Source organism: Bos mutus, chromosome 11 (assembly GCF_027580195.1).
Source record: "Bos mutus isolate GX-2022 chromosome 11, NWIPB_WYAK_1.1, whole genome shotgun sequence".
NCBI lineage: Eukaryota > Metazoa > Chordata > Mammalia > Artiodactyla > Bovidae > Bos > Bos mutus.
Window position 1 is genome coordinate 96496773 of NC_091627.1, and position 25939 is coordinate 96522711.

Below are 25939 nucleotides of genomic sequence, written 5' to 3' on the forward strand. Positions count from 1 at the left end.
TATATTAATTTTGTATCCTGAAACTTTACTGAAACATAAATGTGGGCTTATCATATATGGCCTTTATTATGTTGAGATTTGTTCCCTCTATATTCATTTTGATGAGTTTTTAAAAATTTTTTTAGTTTTTATTTTATTAATTTATTATTTTTTGATGAGTTTTTAATCATGAATAGATGTTTACTTTCATTAAAACTTTTTCTGCATGAGATGATCATATGATTTTTGTTCTTCAATTTGTGAATTTGGTGTATCACATTGATTAAGTTGTGAGAATTGAATCCCACTTGATCATGGCATATGAGCCTTTTAATGTATTATTGAATTCATTTTCCTATTATTTTATTGAGGATTTTTGCATCTATGGTCATCAGTGATATTGGCCTATAATTTTCTCATTTTTTGGTGATATCTTTGGTTTCGGTATCAGGGTGATGCCTGCTTTGTAGAATGAGTTTGAAAGCATTTCTTCCTCTGAAATTTTTTTGAACTAGTTTGGAAAGCATAGGTGTTAACTCTTCTCTAAATGTTTGGTAGAAGGAAGCCATTCGGTCCTAGACTTTTGTTTTGTAGGAGTTGTTTTATTACTGATTCAGTTTCATTACATAATTGATCTGTTCATGTTTTTTATTTCTTCCTGTTTACTCTTAGAAGATTGCACATTTCTAGGAATTTGTCTATTTCTTCTAGGTTGCAGAGCCTTTGCAAATCTGTCACTGAGGATCCTGGAATGACAAGTCCAGCCCAATTCGGAGGTAGACCTCCCACCTAACCTTGGGTGTAGCTCTCCGTCTGTCTGGGTTGGGTTTTTTTCTCTTAGTCCAGCCTCTTCCAGGCAACCCCTTTGAGGGAGGAGAAAATTAGCCCAATCATTGGTCTCTTCTTGAAGGGGTGGAGCCAGGTTGCTTTGTGACCGGCAGCCGCAGGCCCAACCGAACCAAGGGGAACTGAGTGGGCCCAGGCTGGTGGCTGTTCAGCTGCCGAGCGAGGCTGCGGGGCGTGCCACACCCCGGTGGCCAGGAGGTGGCAAAAATGCCGGGCTCCGTCGCGCGGCTCCTCCCGCGCTTGCGGCCCTCCCGGACCTCGCCCTTATTTCTGCTGTTGCTGCTGGCGTTGCTGAGAGGCCCGGTGTGTGGCCGCGTCCCACATTCGGTCCCCAGGACCTCGCTTCCTATCTCCGGTAAGGCGCGGGCGCCCTCGCCCTTAGCCCTTGGCTCCCGGCCCAGATCCCGCCTGCAGGTACCCAGACCCACCTTCCGGTCTCACCCGGGCAGCCGCACCCCGCGCCCCCACAGGTCTGTCCACGGCTTCCTTCGGTGCCCGTGCCTCGTCCCAATGCAGGCGGGACCCCCACGTGGTGCCGCTCCACACCCGACCGGGTGTCTGGGCTCCTACGGCACGCCCAGGCGGCGCCCGCTCTCCTTTATTTGTGCAGCCGCCTCTCACAGTGTAGACGCAGACACCGAGGCCCAGGGCGGGGAATGGGGGTTGCCGGGGACCGTCCATTTCCAAGTTTCCTCTCCCTATTCCCCTCTTCCCTCGCATGCACTTGTGTCCGTCGTGCTAGCCTGACGACCATCCTATCAAACCCATCGATCTTTCATACTGCTCCAAACACCCGTCCTTCTGATTGCCAGCTTAGCATTTACATCTGCCCGCTTCTCAGGTTCATTGCCTTATCCTCAGTTCTAACCTCCTCCGAGCCTTTTGTCCGACTCATGGCCCTAATATCCCTAACCCACTTGCAGCCCTTTCATCTCTGACACCAACTCCTAGTCTCCCATTATCTGATCCAACATAACCCTCCTAACTTCCTCAGTGCTCCTCTATCCATGCCCTACATTGAGTGCTGGGAAGCGATTCGATGAGTTGATTTAAAATTCTGTTTAAATGGTTTTAAAAATCTTCAGAAGGAAAAAAAGGAGGAGGGAGATGCCCTTTCAAAAGATGTGAAAGAAGCCAAGAGATGCCATGAGGTTAAAAGTGGTCATTGGAGTGATTTAAAGACTTTAAAGGCTCTTTGCTGAGTTGGGCATGAGTGTAGCCGTGAACCTTGTGTTTTTCGCAGTGGGCCCTGAGCGTTAGCACCTTGCACAGACAGAACCAGTGAAACCAAGAGTACAACCTGTTGGGAAAAACTCACAACCGGGTAATAGAGTTTTCTAAATTACTGTGTCATTTCAGACCAGTGACATATAGGGATGCTATGAATCCAGAAGACAAAGTTGTGATCAGAGCCTGGGTTTCAGTTTCTGTTGGAGCAATAGCCACAGCATGGCACTGAAGTTGCCAGGTTGGGTTCATATCCAGGAATCCAGAGAGGTCTATATGACAAGCTGAGGCAGAGTTGGGGATATGAGGGTGGTTGGGTGATCTGGGGCTTATAGTAAGCATGGGATAGTAGGCAGGAAACAACACAGATATGAATATGGGTATGGGAGGATGGGGTGGGTGGGGCTCCAGTCAGCACATGTAAGACTGCATGGCCATCCTACCAGTCTTGAAGATAGCTGAGCAGATGAAGCAGGTAGAGCAGAGCTGTATTAATTCCTGTCCCCAGCGCCAGAGATTGAGCTAAGAAGGTAAATTCATCTTATTTGATCTTTAAATAGATCAGGGTTTTAAAATTAACTATTTACTTTATTTTTTGATTGCACTGGATCTTTGTTGCTGTGTGTGGGCTTGCGCCAGCTGCAGCGAGTAAGGGTTACCCTTTGTTGCGGTGCATGGTCTTCTCATTCTGGTGGCTGCTCTCGTTGTGGAGCACAGACTCTAGGGCCTGCGGGCTTCAGGAGTTGCGCATGGGGCTTAATTGCTCCATGGCATGTGGAATCTTCCTGGACCAGGGATCAAACTTGGGTCCCCTGCATTGGTAGGTGGATTCTTATCCACTGGACTACCAGGGAAGTCTTAGATCAGAGTTCTGAATGCTGATATATGTTTAGATTTGGCCCAAACAGAACACATGCTTAAGGGTGGAAGAAAGGAACAATTTGTGAAATATGTAGTATGTGTCAGATGCTTCCACATAGGTTATCTCGTTTGATTCCCAACAACACTGGATGGTGTTTACAGATGAGCAAAGTGATGCTCAGAGTGGGCAGGTAACATACTCAAGATCAGACACCTGGTAAGTGAAAGAGCCACATTTACACTTGGGCTGAAACCGTGGGTAGAATCTATTTCCGAAGCACATTCTCTTCTTGTCCACGCTACTGTCTACTTCTTTGGGTAGAATCAGGTTGGGATCAAGGGTGGTGGGAGAGAGAGGAAATAGTCTACTAATGTGTTGGTAAAAAGAGTGAGACATTTCCCTTCTAAGTAAAAAGGAGTTACTGTTAAGTAACAATAGTTTGCACCTGATGCGAACAGCTGACTCATTGGAAAAGACTGATGCTGGGAAAGATTGAAGGCAAGAGAAGAAGGAGGAGCAGAGGGCGGCAGAGAATGAGATCATTGGATAGCATCACTGATTTAATGGACAGGAACTTAGGTGAACTCCGGGAGACAGTGAGGGACAGAGAGGCCTGGAGTGCTGCAGTCCATGCGGTGGCAGAGTCAACTTAGCGACTGAACAATTAAGTAATTATTTTTTTAAAAAAGGAGATTTAGAGAGGAAAGTACTCATACCTTCTAAGGGTATTTTCAATTATGTATCATGTTGCTATGAATAGAAATAAATATTGGGTTGGCCAAAAAGTTCATTTGGGTTTTTCATAACCAACTTATGGGAACCCAAATGAACTTTTTGGCCAGCCCAATATGAAATAGACTTAATATTTATGCTGTTTTAATAAACTGTTTTATAGAAAAAGCATACTTTATTGTGTGCCTCATCAGTTATCTGTCCCTGGGGAAATTAGTTGGTTGGCCTGTTAAGGCTTTGTTTTTGCCCTTAAGGCTGCTAAATAAATGGTTCTTGGAAGAAAGCAAAAAATGGGCCCCTTTGGCTTTGCTCTTGTGGACCTAACTGTTACGAAATGATGGCTGATATCGCATTTCACTCTCATTCTCTGGTCCTGCTAGAGGCTGACTCCTATCTCACCCGGTTCACCATCCCTCAGACATACAATTACTCAGTTCTCCTTGTGGATCCTGCTTCTCACATGCTTTATGTCGGCGCCCGGGACACGATCTTCGCTACATCCCTGCCGTTTTCAGGGGAGAAACCTAGAAGGGTGAGAGATGAGAGTGGGGAGGACCTCTGATTCCAGAGCATGTGATTGGGTCCTTGGTTTTATGGCATATGAGGGAGGGTATTGTGGTAGGAGGGGGAATGCTGGGTGAAAAAAGAATAAGGGTAGATAATCAACTTCATTGTTTCAGCTGAGGGTAATTGGGGGGGTCATGGTGACTGAAGAGGCTAGGACGGAGGTTCATGATGATGCGGAGGAGGCCACAGTGGCCAGGGTTCAGGTGGCAGTGGGCAAGGAATCATTAACATCACATTACTCTAGGGCAATAGCTTTCAGACTTTTTTGATCATCCCTTAGTAAGAAATATCTGGTACATTTTGACCCAGTGCACAAAGTATATACTGAAAGAAAACTTTTTTGAAACAATATTTACTCTCCTACATGTGGTACATTCTGATGTATTCTATTTCATTAAAAATAATGTTGGTTGAGATTTCACTGCTCATTAATGGATGGAGACCTCCAGTATGAAAAGCAGTGCTCTGCGGTTGGGAGAGGGGGTTCTGTCTCCCAAGTTGATGGAGGTTGTGGAATTGTGCCACCTACCCTGACTTGGGAGGGATTGGGGTGAGAATGTGGGGGAAATGGTCACTCTTCCTTTCTAGATTGACTGGATGGTGCCTGAGGCCCACAGACAGAACTGTAGGAAGAAAGGCAAGAAGGAGGTAGGTATAAATCCAGGCCCTGTCCTGGGTGTCAGCTGAGGCCTTGGTCCAGCCCTGACTTGCTGTCAGTCCTCTGTAATGCTCCCATCCCCATGGACCCAGGCAAGGACTCTAACACCATGCCCAGAGCTCCATATAACTGTCCTAACCCTGCCTTTCCTTGTACCTGCTGCTTCTGATTCTAACCATCTCTGACCCCTAGGACGAATGTCACAATTTTGTCCAGATTCTCGCCATTGCCAATGCCTCTCACCTCCTCACTTGTGGCACCTTCGCTTTTGATCCGAAGTGCGGGGTTATTGTGAGTGACGGGTGGGCGGATGGGAGGGGTCTTCTGTGAGCAACTGTGACAGGGGTCGTGCTTAAGGCAGCCCTTGTGCATGAGAAACATTGTGGGTGAAGGATGCCCTCATAGGGTAGAGCCTTTGTCCACTGAAGGAGGGTTTGAAAGGGAGGGGGAGGGAGGTTGTCCCTAGAAGGTGAGGAATACGAAGCGTGAAGAGGGCCGTAGTGGGATGGTGAAGGAAGTGAGGATGCTAGCTGGGCTGAGGGGAGGAACTTCAGAGGCCAGTAATTCATGGTTTCCTTGCCTTGTGCCTGGTTTGTCCAGGTAACCTGGGTCCGTTTCTCAAACAGCACTGTCTGTACCTGTGTCTTCCTCCCATGGCATGTAATTGACTTTCACCACTTTCTCCCACCTCCACTGTCAACCTCTTTCTGTGTGGGCTGTGACTCTTTGCTCTCATGGCTTCTGAGGTCACTGTCCACTAATGTAGTACATGTTGGCCTCATACTCCGGATCTTGCCTTCAAGGTGGGCACTCTGTCAAGGATGTTTTCTTCTTAATCCTCTTCATTGCTGCTAAAGCCCTGGGCATCTCCAACCTCAAACCCAGGCAGGCTTGGGACATGGATACCCCTAATAACAGGTAGATTGGCCATGGCCTCAAAAGCCCCTGGGGTTGGTGACATCTTAGGGAAGGGTTTTAATGTTTTTGACCCCTCACCTTTTCCCATCAGTTACCTGGTAGTCAATTACTGTTATTCTGGCAGTACACATTAGTGATCAGTCCCTGGAATGAGTCAAAAGCCTCAAATATCCTTCATATTACTGGACACTTATTATCCCTTTCTGCTAGGGGTAGGAGGGAGTGCAGCAGTTCCCTTTCCTGACCATGGTCATTAATAGTAGATCTTGACTTGATCCTTCTGCAGTCTTCAATAGTCTTTGCCACAGGGGTCTACTCAGCATATACCTTGAAACCTCTTTGTTAAACATCATCCTTATATTTTTGACTCAAGAATGCTCTAATTGTATATATTTGATGCCTTAGTCAGTCCCTCTGAACTCTCCCTAGAGGGAGTTGGGCTTATGTTGAGTTGTTTTCATCATGCTGGTGATAGATTCCCTGTTGAAATATGGCTAGTTCCCTCATCCTGGGAAGGTTTCCCAGTTCAGAATGGTGTTGACAGTCTCTGTATCCCTTCAGGTAACATTGAGAGTCTAGTTTCCCTGCGGTTCTCATGAAGCTCACAAAAGTAGCAGTGGAACTGCCATTGCCATATTTGTCCTTTCCCAGTATATATAGGATCAGGGAGCCCATGGATGTGAATACCAGAGCCATGGTTTACAGATGGTGCAGTCACTCCAAGCTGGTTCCACAGGGCCTTCTGTTCTTCTTCGGCTTTAATGGTTGTTACATAAGTATCTAGACAGAAAATGTTCTGGACGCACCTGTCAGGATTGGTGTGACTTGGACCCCTATCCATTTTTTTTTTTTTTTTTTGAGGAATATCAGCAACCAAGAGTGAAGCTAGGGGCCTGTGGTCTGCACTCCTATGACTTTCAGCTCTTTTTCTGAACCCTCCTATCCAGCAAGCTCATGAAATGAAGGACCATCCTTTAATCAAGAGTTGTTTATAGGGAAATATAAGTCACCACTATCAGCTGTGCTAACTCTTCAAGCATCCTGAGACTGCTCTCTAGACTCCTTGAATGCTCTCTTCTGCCTTTACCTGTCTTATCCTGCTACCTGGCAATCCCCATCTGCTTGAGCAATTTCTTGCCTTATCCTTAGTGCTGAACTTCTCATGTCCCAGATGGATGACTTTGAGACTGTGTATAACTATTATCTGAGAGCTTTGACTAGCTGATCCAGCCATAACAACTTGCTCAGAGTTGATTGCTCAGAAGAATGAAGGTTATTACAAAAGAAAGCATAGGACCTGCCAGCTCTAAAAATGTGGAGTGCTGCCCTTCAGTGACAGCTCGTTAGACATGGAGGAAAATATTTTAATTTGTTTTGTTGAGAGAGCTCCAGCGATTAACAAAGATAAATGTTAGAATTAAAAGAGCAGCACCAACAACAGTGAGAAGAATTGCAATTTAACTGAGTGTCTGCTCTGTTCAGGCTTGGTGCTGGATACTTACATTCATAGATGAGGTTAATTCTTATCACCATATCATGATATTTATTTATTATAATAGTGATAGCACATCATGATAGTATTTATTTCCAGTTTACCTGAATGAAACAGCATTCCCCAAAGTTAGGTAAAGTCAGAGATAATGCTGGCCAAGGCAGAGCCAAAATTCAAACCCAGGGTTTGTCTGGCTCAGTTCCACTACCCTGTCCTTCTAATCCAGCCTGCACCCTAAGAGGAGACGTTAGGTGGCTTGAGTCTTGTGTGACATTTGATTTATTTCATGTAACAGGGACCACCTCCCCTCTATCCCTCACCCCTAATCTTTTAGGAAAGGTCCTTTATATGCCTTGCATTCTTGTTGGCCTAAGTCAAAGGATGGGTTCCAACCCTGCAGCTTAATGAAAGCCTGGCTATGTAGCTCTGGCTTTCAACTTGAGGGACTTGCCTTCATCGCAACTGATGTTGATAAGACTGTGCCGACTGACACATGATGATATAATGAAGAATCTCAACATTCAGATAATGTAGTAGAGTGATCTTATCCTTTCAGGCCCTAATTAAATGTCGCTTTGAACATACAGTAATCATAACCTATGTAGTTAATAGGCTCACTTACTCAAAGGCTGTAAACCTAGATACTATAATGATGCCATTTGGGAAACCTGGAAGAAGATGAGTTTTTGACATGTTGAGTTTTAATAGGTCCTCTTTGTAAGTCCAGCAGTCAAGTGCAAATATGGACTAGAGTTTGGAAGACATCAGGCTTTAGAGAGTTAGGGGAATGATTTGCATAGAAAGTCTGGGCAGAAATGCGAAAAATTAATGAGATCTTGAAGGAAATATATGAAAATGACTAAGGATACATGATTAGAGGCTTAGAAAGAAGAGAACCAACCAAAGGAGACAGACAACCGATAGGAGGAGGGACTCCAGGAGGTAGAATTTCAAGGGAGTCAAGAGGTAGAATATTTCAAGGAAGGGAGTGAATCAGAAGTATTCAATAGTGCAAAAAGATCACAGAGAATGAGAACTGAGAAAAGGCTCATCCTTTTTAAGTCCTTGGTGAAATGTAAGGGTGTAGTTTCAGGAATTGTTTTCTAGGAATAACAGGTGATCCGGGTTTGATTAGAAGCAGTAGTTTGGGATAAAGAGGCGGTGGTGAGCCATTTTTTTTGTCTGTTTCTGACTCAAGCATTTATCACGTCAGTGACTAATAGTCTTGGAATATTAATCTGGGGTGCATATGGAGAGTAAATTAGGGGCAAGGCTAGGCAGTATGGAGAAAAGGAGGCAACAAAACAGGCCAAAGCAGCAGGTAATAACCCTATGTTCAGAGAGCCTAAACATCTTGGTAATCTCTCATTGAACTGTCATCTTTCTCCTCAAGCTGTGATGTGCCCAGTGCCACACAACGTAGGTGATTGTGCTTATATGGGGTCCTCTATTCCAGAAAATTCTCGACCCAGTATTCCCATGGACAGAAGAGTCTGGCAGATTACAGTCCGTAGAGTTGCAAAAGAGTCAGACATGACCTAGTGACTAAACAAAAACATCAGCAGTCCCCTTTGAGGGAACATCAGATAACACCTGATTTTAACAGGCCTTCTTCAAGCCTCTCTCAATAAAATAAAACTCTGTTTACCAACTGCAGCAAATACATGAGTAGTCAAGTTGGGCCAGTGGTGCACTTGTGCTCAGAGGACGTAGATTTGTGTTGGTACTCCCACTGCCATCACAGTAATTAGGCTCCAGCAACATCATATGTCCATCCTAGTTTGTGAACGAGATATATCATGCTGGCACTTCATGTCATGACTGATTCCTAACCGGCCACATTTAACTTCCCTGCCAGTCCAGGTTGAAATCATCCCTGATTTTTGTTTTTAGATGTTACCTTAAAGCCTCTCTTAGCGCTGGATGCTCCACTAAGGTACTGTCTGACTGACTCTGTGCGACTCTTACACCTCTTGCCCTCGCCGGAAACCCCCAACCCAGGTCAGTCTCTCTGGAATCCCTGGATGAGGAAGACACTTACTCACCAAATCTTCAGGTTCTGACCTGAGCTTCAGGTCTTCATTGACTTTGCAGATTCCCTTCCCTCCTGTGTATCCTTGATTCTGGTTCTGTCTGTTGTTTGGTGGGTGGGATTAGGGGAAGGATGGCCCTTCTCTCTAGACCCCTGGGCTTCAGATGGTCCTCTATCAACCTGTACTTTTGCTTTATCCTTCTTAAGGGCTCCCGCCCCTGGGAAGCCTGCTTTTTTCCCTGGTTCTCCTTATCTTATAGCATTCTCCAGCCAGTTGTCAAGCTAGCAGTTCAGCAGCACTTCAGAGAGATCTACCTTTCAGTCTCTCATTGTCTTCTAGTGCCATCCTAGGTATTCCTTCATTAGAGCATGTGGGTGTTAGGTACTGTGGGAATTGAGGGAAGAGGAATAAACTGATGAAAAGAGGGATGGCAGAGATAGGGAATATAGGAATGGGCGGTGGAACCAGGAATGGCAGACTGGGAATACAGGGATGGTAGTGGGGGAATGAGAGATGAGTGGGAATTGGGTTTTTTCTTCATCTGACCATCTTTGTAATTCTCACTATGAACTTCCCCATGACCTCTAAACCAATTGCCCCCTTCTGGTCTGTAGGATGTGTCCAGTTTCCAGCAGGTTGAAAGACTTGAGAGTGGCCGGGGGAAATGTCCTTTTGAGCCAGCTCAGCGGTCAGCAGCTGTGATGGCTGGTGAGTGGGGAGAGACCAGAACCTGTGACTTCTTGCTGTAATCGCCTCCTTCCCCACCCTGCTGTTTGAATTTCCGTGTCCTTTCTTTTCTTTCCTCGGAATGTCTATTATTCCCACATCTCTTTCTAGCTTTTCCTGTTCTTCCCAGAGTGCTTGTGTCCTCCTGCTTTTCCCCACAGACTATTTCCCTTGCTTTTCTCTAGAGAATGTGTCTGCTGTTCACAGTAGACTGTGAACATTTCCTTTGTTAACCTTATTTCTTTTAGTCATTTTTTTCCTCAGTAGAAGAGGAATCTACTACAATGCATATTATAATGAATTTGCAAAAAGTATAAAGAACATAAGAAATCTTTTAGAATAGCACAGTTCAAAAGAACTTGGTATGATGATGGAATTGTTCTGTATCTTCGCTGTCTAATATGGTAGCCACTGGCTACATGGGCTGTTGAGCCCTTGAAATGTGACTAGTGCAACTGAAGGGAAGAATATTAAATTCTATGTAATTGTAATTTATATGTAAATAGCCATTCATACCTAGTGAGTACCATATTAACACAGTTCTAGAGTATTCCTACTCTGAAAACCACGCTAGTATTTTAGGATATTTCCTTTTAGTCTTTTTATGTCCACACACATATATACTCATGCATGTACATTTTGCTGGCCAGTGTTTGTTGCTCAGAAGAATCCATAATGACTATTAAACAAATTTCTTCTGTTACTTCCTTTGAACAAGTTATACATATACAGTTGCTCAAGTGTTGAATGGTTCTATCACAGACTATACCTAAGCTTTTCTGGAGAATGACTGACTAGTTCTTTGGTAGCCACAAAGCGAACAGTTTGTGTGCCACATAGCCTGTGTATTAGGTTAGACCGCTCCAATACGCTCTGCAAATTCAGTGAGAACACAACCATTTTTCTCATGATAGTTTAAGACAAGCAGGTTAATAGAAATTTTATGAGTGTGTATATTATGAAACTTTAAAATGTCATGCTGCATGGACATAATTTTGAATATTGTCACGTGACTTTATAGCATAGGCATTTCTATATAATTTTAAAATTTTTTGTGAAGAAAAATTTTAATGATATTATTTTACTCAACCTGTGAGCATATGCTGATTTAACAATTCCAAATCATTTATATGAACTTATTCTCAACTTCATTTAGTTCACTTCAAAGTTTTTACTATTGTCTATAATACTTGTCTGTAACACCAAGGGCTTCCCTAGTGGCTCAGTTGGTAAAGAATTTGCCTGCAGTGCAGGAGACCTGGGTTTGATCCCTAGGTTGGGAAGATCCCCTGGCGAAGGAAATGGCAACCTACTCCAGGATTCTTGCCCGGAAAATCCATGGATGGAGGAGCCTGGTGGGCTACAGTCCATGGGGTCACAGAGTTGGACACGACTGAGCGACTAAACCATCACCACTGTAACACTGTAGTGAATCTTTTTGTACATAAATTTTTATCCTCATTTTAGATCGTTTCTTTAAGACTCCTGCAAATGGATTACTATATTAAAGGGTGTGAATATTTTACAGCTCATTATCTGTTGCTAATTGAGTTTTTAGAAAGGGTATACCAATTTACACTCTAAATCAGCAGTAAATGAGTTTTTTTCTCACATAAATTTCACTGTACTGCTTTGTTTAATAACTTTTGTTATTAAACTTCTTCTTTTTTGCTGATTTGAGGCTAAAAATGGCACCTTGCTTTGATTTGTATTTCTTTGAATATTAGTGAAGTTAAACATTTTTCATGTTTTAGTACTTACTTTTATTTCTGCTTTGGTCAATCCTCTGCTCATGTTCTTGGGCCAATTTTCAGGTAAGGTATTAGTATTCCAATCTATATCTTTTCTTTTGTGATCATATATTTTAAGCTAAATCCTTCTTCAGTTAGGGAGCAGGTAAAATTTTCTTCTCAAATTTTTTCCCAAACATTTTAACTCTAATCTATTTGAAATTTATTTTTCAAATGGCATGAGAAGGGAATCAAAATTGATTTTCCCCAACTAGCTAATCAGTTGACTTTTTAGCATCATTCATCATACTGTTTTTTCTTTCTTCACTAAGGTTGCTGCAAACTTTATTATAAAATATCAGACAATTAAACATTTTTAACTATGAAAACTATTTATTCAAAATAAACAAGCACATTTGCTTGGAGTTTCTGCATTGAGATGGGAATATAACCTTCAAAACCCTGCTGGATCCCTGGCCTGATGGCTAGTGTATGGGATAGAGTAGGAAGGAGTTGTATTACTTGTTTTTTTGTTTAAATTAATTTGTATTGAAGTATAGTTGATTTACAATGTTGTGCTAGTTTCTACTATACAGTGAAATGAATCAGCCATAACATACATGTCTCTGCTCCGTTTTGGACTCCCTTTCTCATTCAGGTCACCACAGTGCATTAAGCAGAGTTCCCTCTGCTATATAGTATGTTCTCATTAGTTATCGATTTTATACATATTGTCAATAGTACAATAGGACAATTTACATTTTAATTTAAATATTGCACAGTATTTTATGAATAGCAAAAATTGGGTGTAAGATCTAACATTAAACTTTTTTCTTATGCATGACTTTATAAGAAAAGTCTTAAAAGGTATTTACAAATTGTTTCCCTCTGAAGTTCTGTATAGGGCTATAATGTAATTTTTTCTTGGTCTGACATAATGCCAATACTTAGCTGGAGCTTTCAATGTTGATCTACTGTGCCCTACTGTCCCTCTGTTTTGAAAATATTAAATAGCAGTATAGAAGATAACGGCAACATTATTTAAGAATTAGAACCCAAATTCCCAGTTAGGAGTCATACAAATGTCTTTAAGGATAATAGAGGTATTTTGAAAGAAAAGTAAAAGCTCTTAGTAATGAAAATATTAGACTATGATGGCAGGAGTATTTCTTATTTTAAATTATAAAAATTGCAACATGCATTGTGGGAAATTGAGAAAATACAGAAATGTATAAAGAAGAAAGTTAAAAGCTGATTGTAATTCAGTCATCACCAGGAAACCACTATTATTATTTTGGAGTATCTTCTTTTATTCTGTGTGTGTACATGTATTATAAATATAATAAATTGGAATTATGTATATTTCACTTAGTATTGTATACTGAGCATTTTATCATCGTAGAATTTGTTCAATTATTCAAAATTTGATTTTATTAGTGATTGCATACTTTTTCATCTTATGAATATAGTACAATTATTTATTTCCATATAATTATACATTCAGATTTTAAAATATTGCTTTTATAAATAATGCTGTGTAAGGAATCCTTTTATATAAATTTTTTGGTAAATCATTTACATGAATCTAATTAATTACATGGCTTCCCAGGTGGCTCAGTGGTAAAGAACCCACCTGTTAATGCAGGAGACACGAGTTCTATCCCTGAATCAGGAAGATCTCCTGGAGAAGGAAATGGCAACCCACTCCAGTATACTTGCCTGGGAAATCCCATGGACAGAGGAGCTTGGCCTATGGGGTCACAAAATAGTCGGACATGACTTGACAACTAAACAACAGCAATTAATTACATTAGTCAATCCAAAACGTAGGATTGCTGGGCCAAAGGATATAAAAAATTTTTATAATACTTGATGGATTTGGCCACATTTGCTCTTCAGTTAGTCCTACCAGCAGTGATGAGAGGGTCTGTTTCATTACACCCTGTTAGCTATAACCAAAATTGCAGTTAATAAACATAAAACAGTGACTTTCTCCAGAGTCCAATTTGATGTTTTTGATTAGCATTTCTATTAGATCAAAGAGCTTTTCATGTGTTTATTGGTACTTGTATTTCTTTAGGAAAAAGTCTCAGAAATCTTATCTTCAAATTTGACATTTATCTGCACTGCACTGAGATAAAATAAAAAAAAAATGATCTCAATGTCTCTATTTGCACTATTCCAATTTGGAAAAATGCAAATATTTTGACAGTAATGTTCACATTAGCCTAAGATCATCAGCAATTCCTTCTCAGTCTTCTTTGCAGTGTCTGTCTTCTGTTCATGCTTTAAACGTTGGGGTTCCCAAGATCCTCTTCTCTTATATTCTTTGTGATTGTGATCTCAGCCAGCCCTATGGATTCTGTTTCCACCAAATTCTGATGCCTCCCATATCCTATGTGGAGCTACGGACCACACATCCAGCTACCTTCCAGACAGCTCCACTTAGATGTCCCCCAGGAATCTCAGAATCAGCATGTCCCAAACCGAGCTCATCGTCTTCACTCACGTCCCCCAAACCTTCTGCACCAGTGTCCCCTTCTGTGAGTGCGTTAGTGCCATCACCCACCAAGGTACCTAAGCTGGAAAAGGTGATTTGTCATCTTCGGCCCTCCCCGTCACATCCGGTAATAAATAGGGCTCTTACGAAGAAGAGCAGAAGGGAGCTTTTGTTTTCTCTTGGGAACCCATCTCATGTTTTTCTTGTCTCCTTTTGGTCTCATTGCATCTTTTGATTACCGCGTCAGTCAAGGAGCCCTGTATGTGTTCCAGATGTACTGGGTGCTGCCTGCATTTTGGGGTCAAGCTTATCTCTTAAATCCATGAATGTGTGTACCCTGAGACTAGCATTCATACACCAAAACAAGATAGTTAGAGAAATCCTATATGGCCAGCAGAGGAAAAGGTAGGGTAAAAACTGCATCTCCAATGATCTATAATTATGTCCTGGTAATAGACTTTTAAAAAAAGTATCCAGCTAGCATAATCCTTAGATAAGGAAATAGAGAATATTAGGTCAATAGCAGTCTATCTGGGCTACCCAGGTGGTGCTAGTGGTAAAGAACTCACCTGCCAGTGCAGGATACATAAGGGATGCTGGTTCAGTCCCTGGGTTGGGAAGATCCCCTGGAGGAGGGCATGGCAACCCACTCCAGTATTCTTGCCTGGAGAATCCCATGGACAGAGGAACTTGTCAGGCTACAGTCCCTAGGGTTGCACAGAGTCGGACATGACTGAAGCCACTAAGTGCACCCATGCATGCACACACACACACACACACACACACACACACACACACACACACACACACACACACAGCTGTCTACCCTGCAAAGCTCTGACCATGAGAAGAAAAGAGAGAGGAAGAAGGCAGGACAGGATATGTTTAAAGCCCTCTTTCTAAAACCAATGAGTGATAATTCTTCTTATAAACCTTCTTTAAAAGTGAGCATTTTGCCATACATCCACCAGTTTCCACCAGTTGATGTATGGCAAAACCAATACAATATTGTAAAGTAAAAAAAAAAAAAAAAAAGTAATAAAGTGAGCATTTTGACACCAGAGTTAAAAATTGAACCCCTCGAGGGTATAGTGAAATATTCACTGCCATGGCTTGTATCCTAGTCTGTCAGTGTTGAGTTATTATCGTATCTGGGAGGCTTATGTTCACAGACTTTACCTCTGAGCAAGTAGAGATCTATTTCTGCACATAATTGTCACCTTTCTTTGGCTGTGATTCTTCATCTTTGTGGCTTTCAATCTTTTTTTCCTTGTATTTCCAAAATGACAGTATCTTAATTTGGGGGGAGGTTTATAAAAATAAAAGATGCTAACTACAAAAAACATTCAGTGAATACAAAACAATAGAGAGGAGAAAATAAAAATCATTTGTTATTTCATTAGTCAGAAACAAGCATCAGTAACACTGTACAGTTGTAACTCCTTCAATCTTTCCTGCAACTAAAGATATAATATTTATATATATATATATAAAATTTTTTTTTAAAATAGGGTTGAATTACACCTGGTGTTTTTTTCTACCTTGTTCACTGAATTCAGAACTTTGGGCATCACTTTCTGTGACATACCATCTTTTGCCAATATAGTAGATGTATATTTTCATGTTTACTAGCTTGATCTAGTCAGTAATAAGTTCCCAAACAACTTCTCATACAGGGATATTTTATTGTATGGACAGTACAATAGAATATTTGAAATGGACTGTTCCGGGAAATTCAGGGCATGTGATACTGTGTACTCCTGTGGACTCCTGCCCCTGTGACTTCGGTGGCTGCTCTTCCTTTTCCTCTGCGTGTGTGTGACGTTTGTGTTGTAAACCCCTCGGTATTCTTAGAACGCCTGAAGCCCTGCTGTGCCCTCCCAAAGTGCCTGATCCCTCCTGCGGTCCCTCTGTGGCCTCTGCCCTTCCACCCTGAGTGAACGTGCTCTTCCGCAGTCTAGGCTCCAGAGCTGCTGGCTGCCCCACCGATCCCTTAGAAAGTCTTAGGACTTTACCTCTGTCCACCCCTGGCTCCTTGCATGGCTGTCTGTGGTCCTTTACCGTTTCCAGAATATTTTCGGCTGTTCTCCCTCAAACACATCAAGTTATGCTTCCAAAATATTTATAGCTATCTCTTTCACCACATCTCCCCCATTCTCAGGGTATCCATGACACAGCTTCTGTCAGAATTTTGGTTTTAAAGTGTTTCGTATATAATGCTCTTAGAAAAATTTTCATTCCAATTCTGGCTTCTGTATCATCTTCTCCGCCACCCCTAACCGCCTGGAACTACTGAAGATTTTTTTATTTGCTGCTCCTTAGCTGCCAGAACCTATGCCCCAAATCTTATTTTCTCACTCCTGAAACACTCTGGAAGGAAATGGGATGCCATTTTACAGTTGTGGCCTCCTGCCTTATGGCAATAAACAAGCATACGGTCCTCCGAGGTTTGCGAGCTGCCACACCTGACACGTGGTGAGTGCCAGCCATGGCCAGGCCCCACCTGGGTGTCTCTGTTTATCTCATTTAACCTTTAGCACTGCTCTGAGTAGGACTTCCGGGTGGCTCAGATGGTGAAGAATCAGCCCGCAGTGCAGGAGACCGGGGTTCTAACCCTGGGTCAGGAAGATCCCTTGGAGAAAGGAATGGCAACCTACTCCAGTATTCTTGCCTGGAGAATTCCACGGACAAAGGAGCCTGGTGGGCTACAGTCCATGGGATCGCAAAGAATTGGACACGACTGAGTGACTAACACTTTATTTTTACTTTATCTTACTGCTCTGAGTGGAAGGCGGTATTATCCATATTCTACATTTGAGGAACCTGAGGCTTCGGAAGGGTAATTTGCCTAAGATCACACTACTAATAAGTATTCAGAGTTCAAACCCAACCTTCCTGACTCTAAAATGCTTGGATTCCTTTCACAAGCTTGAGTGATAGTGTAGTCTCCCCTCCCACCTCCTGGCTCCCCCCACCTTTTTTTTTTTTTTTGCCCTGCATCAAGTGTTTTTAAGTTTAGTCATTATCATTTCAGTGCCTGAGACATGCAGCTTCACAGGAGCATCTGTGAGCCCGGGATGCAGTGCTTCCCTCAAGGTGGCCCTGCCCTCTGCTGCCTCCCTCAGTGTGCAGGACCCCGTGGCTCTTGCTGGGGTTCCTGGACACCAGCCTCCAGCACTCCAGCCTTGCTTGCTTCTCTAGCCTCCTTGACATGATCTTCTCAACTGCTCTCAAGTGGCAGTGCCCCAGGGTTTCCTTCTCCCTTTTTCCCCTGGCTTCTAGGTTCACATAGCGACCTAAACATGACTCCCAGGTTGCTTGGCTCTGACCCTGTTGTCCACACCCTTCTGTTCAATCGCCTTCCAGTGGCTCCAACCAGATGTCCCGAAGGCATTTCAACCTTTGCACATCCAAAACCTGAAATCGCCTCCTCTCAGGCCACCTCCTTTATGAGCCTTCCATCATATCTTCACTTGGTTCACAATATCACCAACTCCTATTGTCTATCTTATAGGTGGAAACCTTAGAGACATTGTCTCACTCACTACATTCTTTCACATCTCATACTCAATTTTCAAATTTTGTTAATGGGCTGTTCCTCAGAAATCTCTCCCAAATCCAACCTCTTTCTTTCCTCTTCTGTGCCTTAGTCCTCCTTTATTCTTGCCAGGACTGTATGAAGGTCCTTTTTAAAAACGAATTAATTAATTAATGGCCGCTCTGGGTTTTCCTTGCTGTGCGCAGACATGAGTTGTGGTGACTTTATGGCAGCAAGTGGCGGTATGTGGAATCTTTCCGGACCAGGGAGAGCACTCGTGTCCCCTGCACTGGCAGGCAGATTCTTAAGCTCCGGACCACCAGGGAAGTCCTCAGTTAAGTTTTATTGGAGTGTAGTTGCTTTACAATTTTGAATTAGTTTCTGCTGTGAGAAGGCCCTTTTAATTAGCATTGTCTTCCTAAAAAACAAAACTAATTATGTCACTCCTCCTCAAGAAAATCTCTGCGGTTTTGCCTTCACCTTTAGGATAAAGTCCACATTTTCCTGGTGATACAGAGAAGATTCATCACAACTGAGTGCCTATCACTGCACCTCTAGCGATCTCTGCTTACTTGCCCTGTGCTCCCACCGGGAGTGCCCCACATCACCAGACATGGCTCCCCCCTTCCCCACTTGCCTGTCTTCTCCCTGAAGTCCTTCTGCCTGGCAAATTGCTCATTCTTCAGAGCCAGCTCAGACATGACCTCTGAGATGCTGTTCTCCTAGTTAGAGAACTAGGAGAGAACTAGTTCTCCTAGTTAGAGAACTAGCACACTCCTCCTCTGTGCTCCCCCACACATCCAGGAGTCCACGCCTCCTGGTATCTGGTTACATTTGTCTTCTAGACTCAGCTGGGAATTCCTGGGGGAGCAGTGATGTTCTTAGCACCCAGCGCAGTGCCTCTCCTGTAGTAGGTGGTGAAGGAATGCTTCTCTGTTCTCTGCAGAGTCCCTGTAATACTCAAAACTCCAGTAGGGGGTTTGTGACCTTCTTTCATCCCCTAAGTCATTTTCTCCAGCCTTGTCTGAGCCTTTGGCCGTGTTGATCAGAGTGCTTATAGTTCTTATATTCAGCCCACAGAGCTGCACCTTCCATTTCTTCCCAGAATGCGTGTGATATCTCATTTCTCTAATCCCCACCATCGCTAGAGCACCTCTGCTCTGCCACTGAACCAGGAGGAAGGATCTGATTCCTCGTCGCTTCCTGTGGCGGGCTGTGAAACATCCAGAAACCCCTTGGGTTGCTGTTTTTCAGAGTGAGGTCTTGAGTCGCCCACACCATAGTAACTCATGGGCCAATCCCCGACTCTACTGAGTGAGAATTGTGGGCCCCAGGTTTAGGGACCTGCATTTTGATCAGTTCCCTAAATGATGCTAGTATACCCTAAAGTGGTGATTTGTTCCAGGGCAGTGTACGCCACTAATACTCAGAAAGAACACTAGTTCCTTTAGACATTCACCATAGTGGGAGAGCTCAGCAAGATGGGAACATGCTGCAGAGCAGATCTCTTCCTGGAAAATTATCATGTAATTAGCATATTGTAAAACAGAAAAGTCATTAAAAATGACAACAACAAGAAACAGACCAACAAAAAATCTTGATTTCCACAGGGATAGCTTTTATTCTTCTTTCTTATACATGAACATTCCAGCATTTTCCCCTCAACCCTGGTTCCTGTTACTGCCCTGGAACACTTTAAGTGAGATAATGCCTCCTGTGCTTAGCAGTGCGTGGCACATGGGTGCTTAGCCCTTGAGGGTTCTTGGTTCTTGCCCCTGCTTTTACTCCCTACTCTGCCCACCGTGACCCTTTCTGCAGGCTCCTTCATTGAGTCTGACAGCCCGTCTTCTCGCTGTCACCCTGCAGGGGGCGCCCTCTACGCTGCCACTGTGAAGAACTACCTGGGGACCGAGCCGATCATCTCTCGGGCTGTGGGTCGCGCTGAGGACTGGGTTCGGACAGAGACCTTGCCATCCTGGCTTAACGGTGGGCAGAGGGGGGCTGCTCCGGGGACAGAGTCGGGGGAGGCTGGGCGGCCCCACACTATGTCTGTGGGATCTGAAGCCGCCGGTCTCCCCAGCCCCAGCCTTTGTTGCAGCCATGGCCTTGAGCCCAGCCGAGTGGGGGGATGAAGATGGAGACGATGAGATCTACTTTTTCTTTACGGAGATTGCCCGAGCGTTTGATTCATACGAACGCATTAAAGTCCCGAGGGTGGCTCGTGTGTGTGCGGTGAGACCCTGATCGCAGCTATCTGCCTTGTCTTCTGCTCCGCTTGTTCTCCTGTCTTTTCCTCTGGTCTCTTGTCTTTGTGTCTCTCTTCCATCTCCTTTTCTGCTGGACCTTAACTACTTTTCTGGCAGCTTGAGGAGTGTGGGAGAAAGGGCTCTGGCCTCTTTTACCCCCATTATTACCCCGTGTGACACCGCAGTGTAGAGGTTAAAGGCAGAAACTGTTGACAAACAGACCTGGATTCAAGTCCTTGCTACACTGCTTACTGCCTGTGTAACTCTGGACAGGAATAGGTACTGTTCTGAGGACTAAATGGAGCAACTTATGTAAAGCACGTAGTGCAGTACTTTACACGTGCACAATAAACGTGGTCACGCTCATTACTGTGACCCTGCCCGCCCTGTATCGCATTGTCCTCCTCAGTTACTCTGTCTCTGTCCTTGCATTTCTATGCATCTTGACTGGGGGGAGTGTGTATTGGTCTCCACGGTCCTTCCCTAACATTGGTCTTCTAAAAAGAACTTCCTACGTGCTTGTCATCCCAGGGCGATCTTGGGGGCCGGAAGACCCTCCAGCAGAGATGGACGACCTTTCTAAAGGCTGACCTGCTATGTCCAGGGCCTGAGCATGGCCGGGCCTCGAGTGTCCTGCAGGACGTGGCCATTCTTCGACCTGAGGGTGGAGCAGGGACACCTGTCTTTTACGGCATCTTTTCCTCCCAGTGGTGAGGGGCTCCTGATATGGAGAGTTACAGGGTGGAAGACACCTGGGATTGGTTCAGTGTCAGTGCGGTCTCCTCCAGAGTGGGGTGGATTCTTCCTGGAACCCTGCTCCCTCTGCCCTGGGGCAGGCTGCACAGCTCCCTGTGTGTTTCTCATGGGTCATCTCATTTGACGGGGGCTGAGTTGCCTCCCCCCAGTTCCCGCCAAATATCTGGCTCCCATCTGTGACTCTTCCAGGGAAGGGGCTGCCATCTCTGCTGTCTGTTCCTTCCGACCCCAAGATATTCGGACTGTGCTGAATGGTCCCTTCAGAGAGCTGAAACATGACTGCAACAGGGGACTGCCTGTCATGGACAATGACGTACCCCAGCCCAGGCCTGGAGAGGTGAGGGGGCTGGGGCGGTGAAGAACTGAGTTGCCCCACGAGGACAAGAGTCCAGCTAAGCATCACAGACACTTCCTGGCCCCTGCGAAGCTTTGTCACACATTCTGTTTCCTCTAGTGCATCACCAACAACATGAAGCTCCAGCAGTTTGGCTCATCACTCTTCCTGCCTGACCGTGTGCTCACCTTCATCCGGGACCACCCGCTCATGGACAGGCCAGTGTTTCCAGCTGATGGCCGCCCCCTCCTGGTCACGACCGATACAGCCTATCTCAGAGTTGTGGCCCACAGGGTCCCTAGCCTCTCAGGGAAAGAGTATGATGTGCTCTATCTGGGGACAGGTATGTTTAATAGCCAAGCAAGTTGCCCATCCAGTGCACACAGGCTGTGGCCACAGAGAGGGTCCCCTGCATACAGGTAAGCAGGGTCCCGGGCACAGGTAGTTATGTTATGATGTTTTGCCCCTTGCCTGCTTCCTAGAGGACGGACACCTCCACCGAGCAGTGCAGATTGGAGCCCAGCTGAGTGTCCTTGAGGATCTGGCCTTATTCCCAGAGCCTCAGCCAGTTGAGAATATGAAGTTATACCAAGTGAGTTGTAGATTTTGGCAAGTCTGGTGGGAAGATATCTGAATCCAGAGACAGTTGGTGACCCTGAGGTCTGGGAGAGCTAGCATGTTCCTTTTGCTCATTCCCTTTCTGTAGAACTGGCTCTTGGTTGGCTCCCGTACTGAGGTGACACAAGTGAATACAGCCAACTGTGGCCGTCTGCAGAGCTGCTCAGAGTGCATTTTGGCCCGAGACCCTGCCTGTGCCTGGAGCGTTCGGCTAGCTGCGTGTGTGGCCCACCCTGGAGAGCACGGAGGGTGAGTGTGGCTACACTGTTGCATTGCCTGAGGTCCCAGCTCCTGCCCAGCCATCCGTCTGAGTCTGTTTCTCATGGGTTGATGTTGCCCTGCGTGTGTGTGTGTGTGTGTGTGTGTGTGTGTGTGTGGTTTGTGTGCTCGTATCACTTGTGTGTCCATCCGTCAGCCCATACTGACTCATCCGCCTGTCCTCATCCCTGCTGGACCTGCCCTGCCTGTGGTTGACTTGCATGTTGCCATTTGCTTCTCAGTTTTCTACAAGTGCTCTCAGAAGTGGTTTCACTCCCTCTTTCCTTCCTTGAAAAACGTTATATTGTTGCCTTCTATGATTCTGCATTCTCCTGGTTTTCCTTCTTACCTCTCTCACCTATCTAGATGTCTCTTATTGGTTCTTTTTCCAGCTAGTTTCTGAATGCTAATACTCCCCTGGGTTTAATCCTTCTCTTCACTTTACACTTTTATGCGCTTGCAAGGTGATTTCATCCCCAAGCACTGGTGATAACCACAGATGTGCCTTTAGCTGAGCTATTTTATGAAATACACAGTCATCTCACTGATCCTAACAGGATTTTAATTAACTGTGATAGGAAAGAAGCTTTGCTCTTAACAGAAAAATCTTTTACCAGAGATTTCCAGAGAAATCTTGGGGTTGTGGACAACCAGCTGTACTTCTTGGAAGGCTCCTGTGTTTCTTTTGTTTGTACCCCAACCAAATGTCTTTCTGACAGACCTAGTGCAGATTTAATTCTCTGTCGACTACTAGAAATATTTGTACAATTTGTAGAATTCTACAAATAGAAATATTTGTAGAATTTGTAGAAAATGTCATGCATCTAAAAGGTATTGGGGAAAAGTTTAGGGATGAAGAGAATGTTGACTGATAATTCTAGAAGTGATTTAGGAGATGACGGGAGGTGCAATTGGCAAGTGAACGTTCAGTGGTACCAAGGAGGGTAGAGGGGATGTTGACACTGGATTTATCAAGTGTTTTCTTCTTTATAGGCTGGTTCAAGACATAGAGTCAGCGGATGTCTCTTCTTTGTGTCCTGAAGAGCCTGGAGGTCTGTATGGTTTAGGGAAATATGGGTGGAGTGGCTGGAAGGGCCTAGAAAGTAGTCCTTTTTGGACCTACTTTAAAACTTGTCTGCTGGAAGATGTGGCAGCCTTACTGTCTTTGGGGATCCCCCTTTTGGCTTTGTCCCCCATGGCCCCTTCTCATATCACCCCACATTTCTGTCACCCCAAACCTATAGCGTCACCATCGTTTGTGCCTCTGCTTTCTCTCCAGAACACCCGGTGGTGTTTGAAGTTCCTGTGGCTGCAGCTGCACATGTGGTCTTGCCGTGTTCCCCAAGCTCAGCCTGGGCATCCTGCGTGTGGCGCCAGCCCAGCGGAGTGACTGCACTCACCCGCCGGCAGGAGGGGCTAGAAGTGGTGATATCCCCAGGGGCCATGGGTGCTTATGCCTGTGAGTGTCAGGAGGGTGGGGCAGCCCGCGTGGTGGCTGCTTACAGCTTGGTGTGGGGCACCCCGCGGGGCCCCTTGAGCCAGGCTCACACAATAGGGGCTGGACTAGCAGGCTTCTTCCTGGGAGTTCTTGCAGCATCCCTGACTCTCCTCCTGATTGGTCGGCATCAGCAGCGACAGCGACAAAGGGAACTTCTGGCTAGAGACAAGGTGGGCTTGGACCTAGGGGTCCCACCGTCTGGTACCACAAGCTACAGCCAGGATCCTCCCTCTCCCTCTCCCGAAGATGAGCGGCTGCCCCTGGCCCTGGCCAAGAGGGGCAGTGGCTTTGGTGGCTTCCCTCCACCCTTTCTACTTGATCCTTGCCCAAGCCCAGCCCACATTCGGCTAACTGGGGCTCCTCTAGCCACCTGTGATGAGACGTCCATCTAGGGCCGGGCAAATAACCACCAGCACAGAGACATCCATCCAGGGCCGGGCAAATAAGCACCAGTGCATGAGTGACCCCTGGATGGAATGACTACTGGGATGCTGGGGGGTCAGCGGGCCTGGAATGTCACCGTGGCCTCTGAGTTTTCTTTGTCCTTTGAATGGTCACTTCAGCTTCCCTGTCTGCTCTCTCTGGGCCTGGACGGGTTCAGGGCCAGGCCTTTGCCTGATTCCCCTGAGAGATCAGAACTGCTGTCACAGTGAATCAGTACTTTTCCTGCACTTGCCCGCTCAACCCGTGTGACCCCTTCAGCCCACTCTCTTGGGCTTGTTAGTTTGGCGCTTTGGCCCAGGACAGCGCTGCAACTTTGCTTTCGGGTTGGGCCCTGGCCAGAAGGAGGAACTGTGGAAGTGTTTGGGGGCTCATGTGCCCTGACTCCTTGTGCTGATTCTTGAAATGTATGTGATTCTCTGTGGGGAATGCATGCTCCCCAAACTGCAACACGCAATCTCTGTCCTGAGACCTACCCCATCCCAGTTTTCCTTCTTCCATGAAAGAGCATGTGTAAATACACGGGTGTTCATAGATTACCTGGCCACACGTGCATGGATGACTGGCCCGATGCTCAGGTGTATTCATGGGATACAGAGAGGGTCAGGTCGGAGTAGGGCAATGCCAACAGGACTTTAGACCCTGTAGCCAGTGAGGGAATGGCTCTCCTTTCTGAAAGGAGGAAACCACTGCCCTGTCTCCATCACCTCTCACAGCCCTTCTGTTGAGTAGACAAAAACCCCAGAAGTGATCTTCTGGGTGGAATAGTACATATGACCCTATCTTTTTCTTTGTTTTTGCCTCCTGGCTGCCACCACTGCCATGCACAGCTACTCTTTCTCTGGCTAGAACCCTCTCCTTGACTTCTGTTAAAACTTCACAACATTCTAAATATCAGGGGATAGCAAAATGGGAACAGCCATGGTAAATACAAGCTGCACAAAGATAGGTTTGTTTCGGTGACTTTACTCATGACATCCTTGCTGTAAAGCAGGATTTCACCTGAGATTCAGGGCCTCCCTAAAACTGTATGCAGGATGCTGTCTGTACACGTGTGTCTATATTTTTCTCGGGGGGCAGGGGGTTATGACTCTCATCAGATTCTCAAGCCTTAACAAAAGTAAAGGACCACTACCTGAAAGTCAGCACGTGTTGGCCAAGCTGACGTAGTGCCAAGCAGGGGCAGCTCTTCCTGCCCTGCCACACTTGCCCTGTGGCTAGCCTCTGGACTGGCAGCTGCTGGATACCTTCTTGTTACTCCATTCCTTGGAAGGTGGGCCCTGTGCCTACTTGAAGACACGTCAACTCTCACCAAGTGTAAAGACCTCCTCTTGCTTCACGACTCCCAGGAGCTCTAGGCTTCTCCTGCTCAGTTCCAGTCTTGGCCTGTGAATGTGCCTCATTCATCCCTGGTGAGGGACCCCCCTGAACTCTCATAAATGGTCCAGCCTTTCCCAGTTGAGGTTTTCAGCTCTACTTTCCTTGACAGCAGCCCGTGAACTACTCAAGAGTCCCCTTGGGTTGTGATTATTGGTGGCTTTGCTGTAAGTAAGTGTGTGATCTTCAGCAAGTAGTCTAACCTTGGAACAATGGCTTACTCATCTGTAAAGTGGGGATAATAATACCTACCTCAGGGTTGCTGCAAGGATTAAATGAGAGAACGTGTAAACAATAAAGCACTATCTATACCAATAGTGGTTGTTTTTGTAAAAATTGGCTTATTATGCCATTATCACACAGTTGAACCATCGGATAACCATGACACATGCAGTCACTTTAAGCCTCATTTGGCTGGAGAAGAGTCATTGCCACACACAAACATCCTGTCCTGGGTCATCTCTGGTCAGATCTTAGCTGCCAGTGTCTAGGTTTTGGGAGCAGGGCCTGTCATTTTTATACTCTTCAGGTGCATCTGACCTTGGTGACCTTATTAATCTTTGTGGGAATGGAGGAGGGCTCTGTATTTGGTTTATCCTCACT

General features: G+C 45.2%; 1 protein-coding gene across 4 annotated transcripts; it reads left to right on the forward strand.

Moving 5' to 3' along the window:
* Positions 1–884: 884 nt before the first annotated feature.
* Positions 885–25669, forward strand: SEMA4F (ssemaphorin 4F). 4 transcript variants are annotated; one of them, XM_070379854.1, is made up of 14 exons: positions 886–1180; positions 4027–4178; positions 4802–4861; positions 5064–5162; positions 9929–10022; positions 19675–19794; positions 19889–20040; positions 20586–20764; positions 21000–21147; positions 21265–21487; positions 21627–21736; positions 21851–22011; positions 23014–23072; positions 23300–25669. In XM_070379854.1, exons 1-14 carry the CDS (start codon positions 1033–1035, stop codon positions 23908–23910), a joined length of 2316 nt encoding a protein of 771 aa, XP_070235955.1. In that variant the 5' UTR covers positions 886–1032; the 3' UTR covers positions 23911–25669. The 4 variants fall into 4 exon arrangements, with proteins under 4 accessions (XP_070235958.1, XP_070235955.1, XP_070235956.1 ...); XM_070379855.1 differs by lacking the exon at positions 5064–5162; XM_070379857.1 differs by lacking the exons at positions 5064–5162; positions 9929–10022; positions 19675–19794; positions 19889–20040 and having other exon boundaries at positions 885–1180.
* The last annotated feature ends 270 nt before the right edge of the window (positions 25670–25939 follow it).

Bases quoted from the DNA above. Each gene is read 5' to 3' on its own strand.
- SEMA4F (XM_070379854.1), top strand. From the start codon at position 1,033: ATGCCGGGCTCCGTCGCGCGGCTCCTCCCGCGCTTGCGGCCCTCCCGG. The intron at 1,181-4,026 runs GTAAGGCGCGGG...TGGTCCTGCTAG, and splicing joins GACCTCGCTTCCTATCTCCG to AGGCTGACTCCTATCTCACC. The intron at 10,023-19,674 runs GTGAGTGGGGAG...GTCACCCTGCAG, and splicing joins GTCAGCAGCTGTGATGGCTG to GGGGCGCCCTCTACGCTGCC.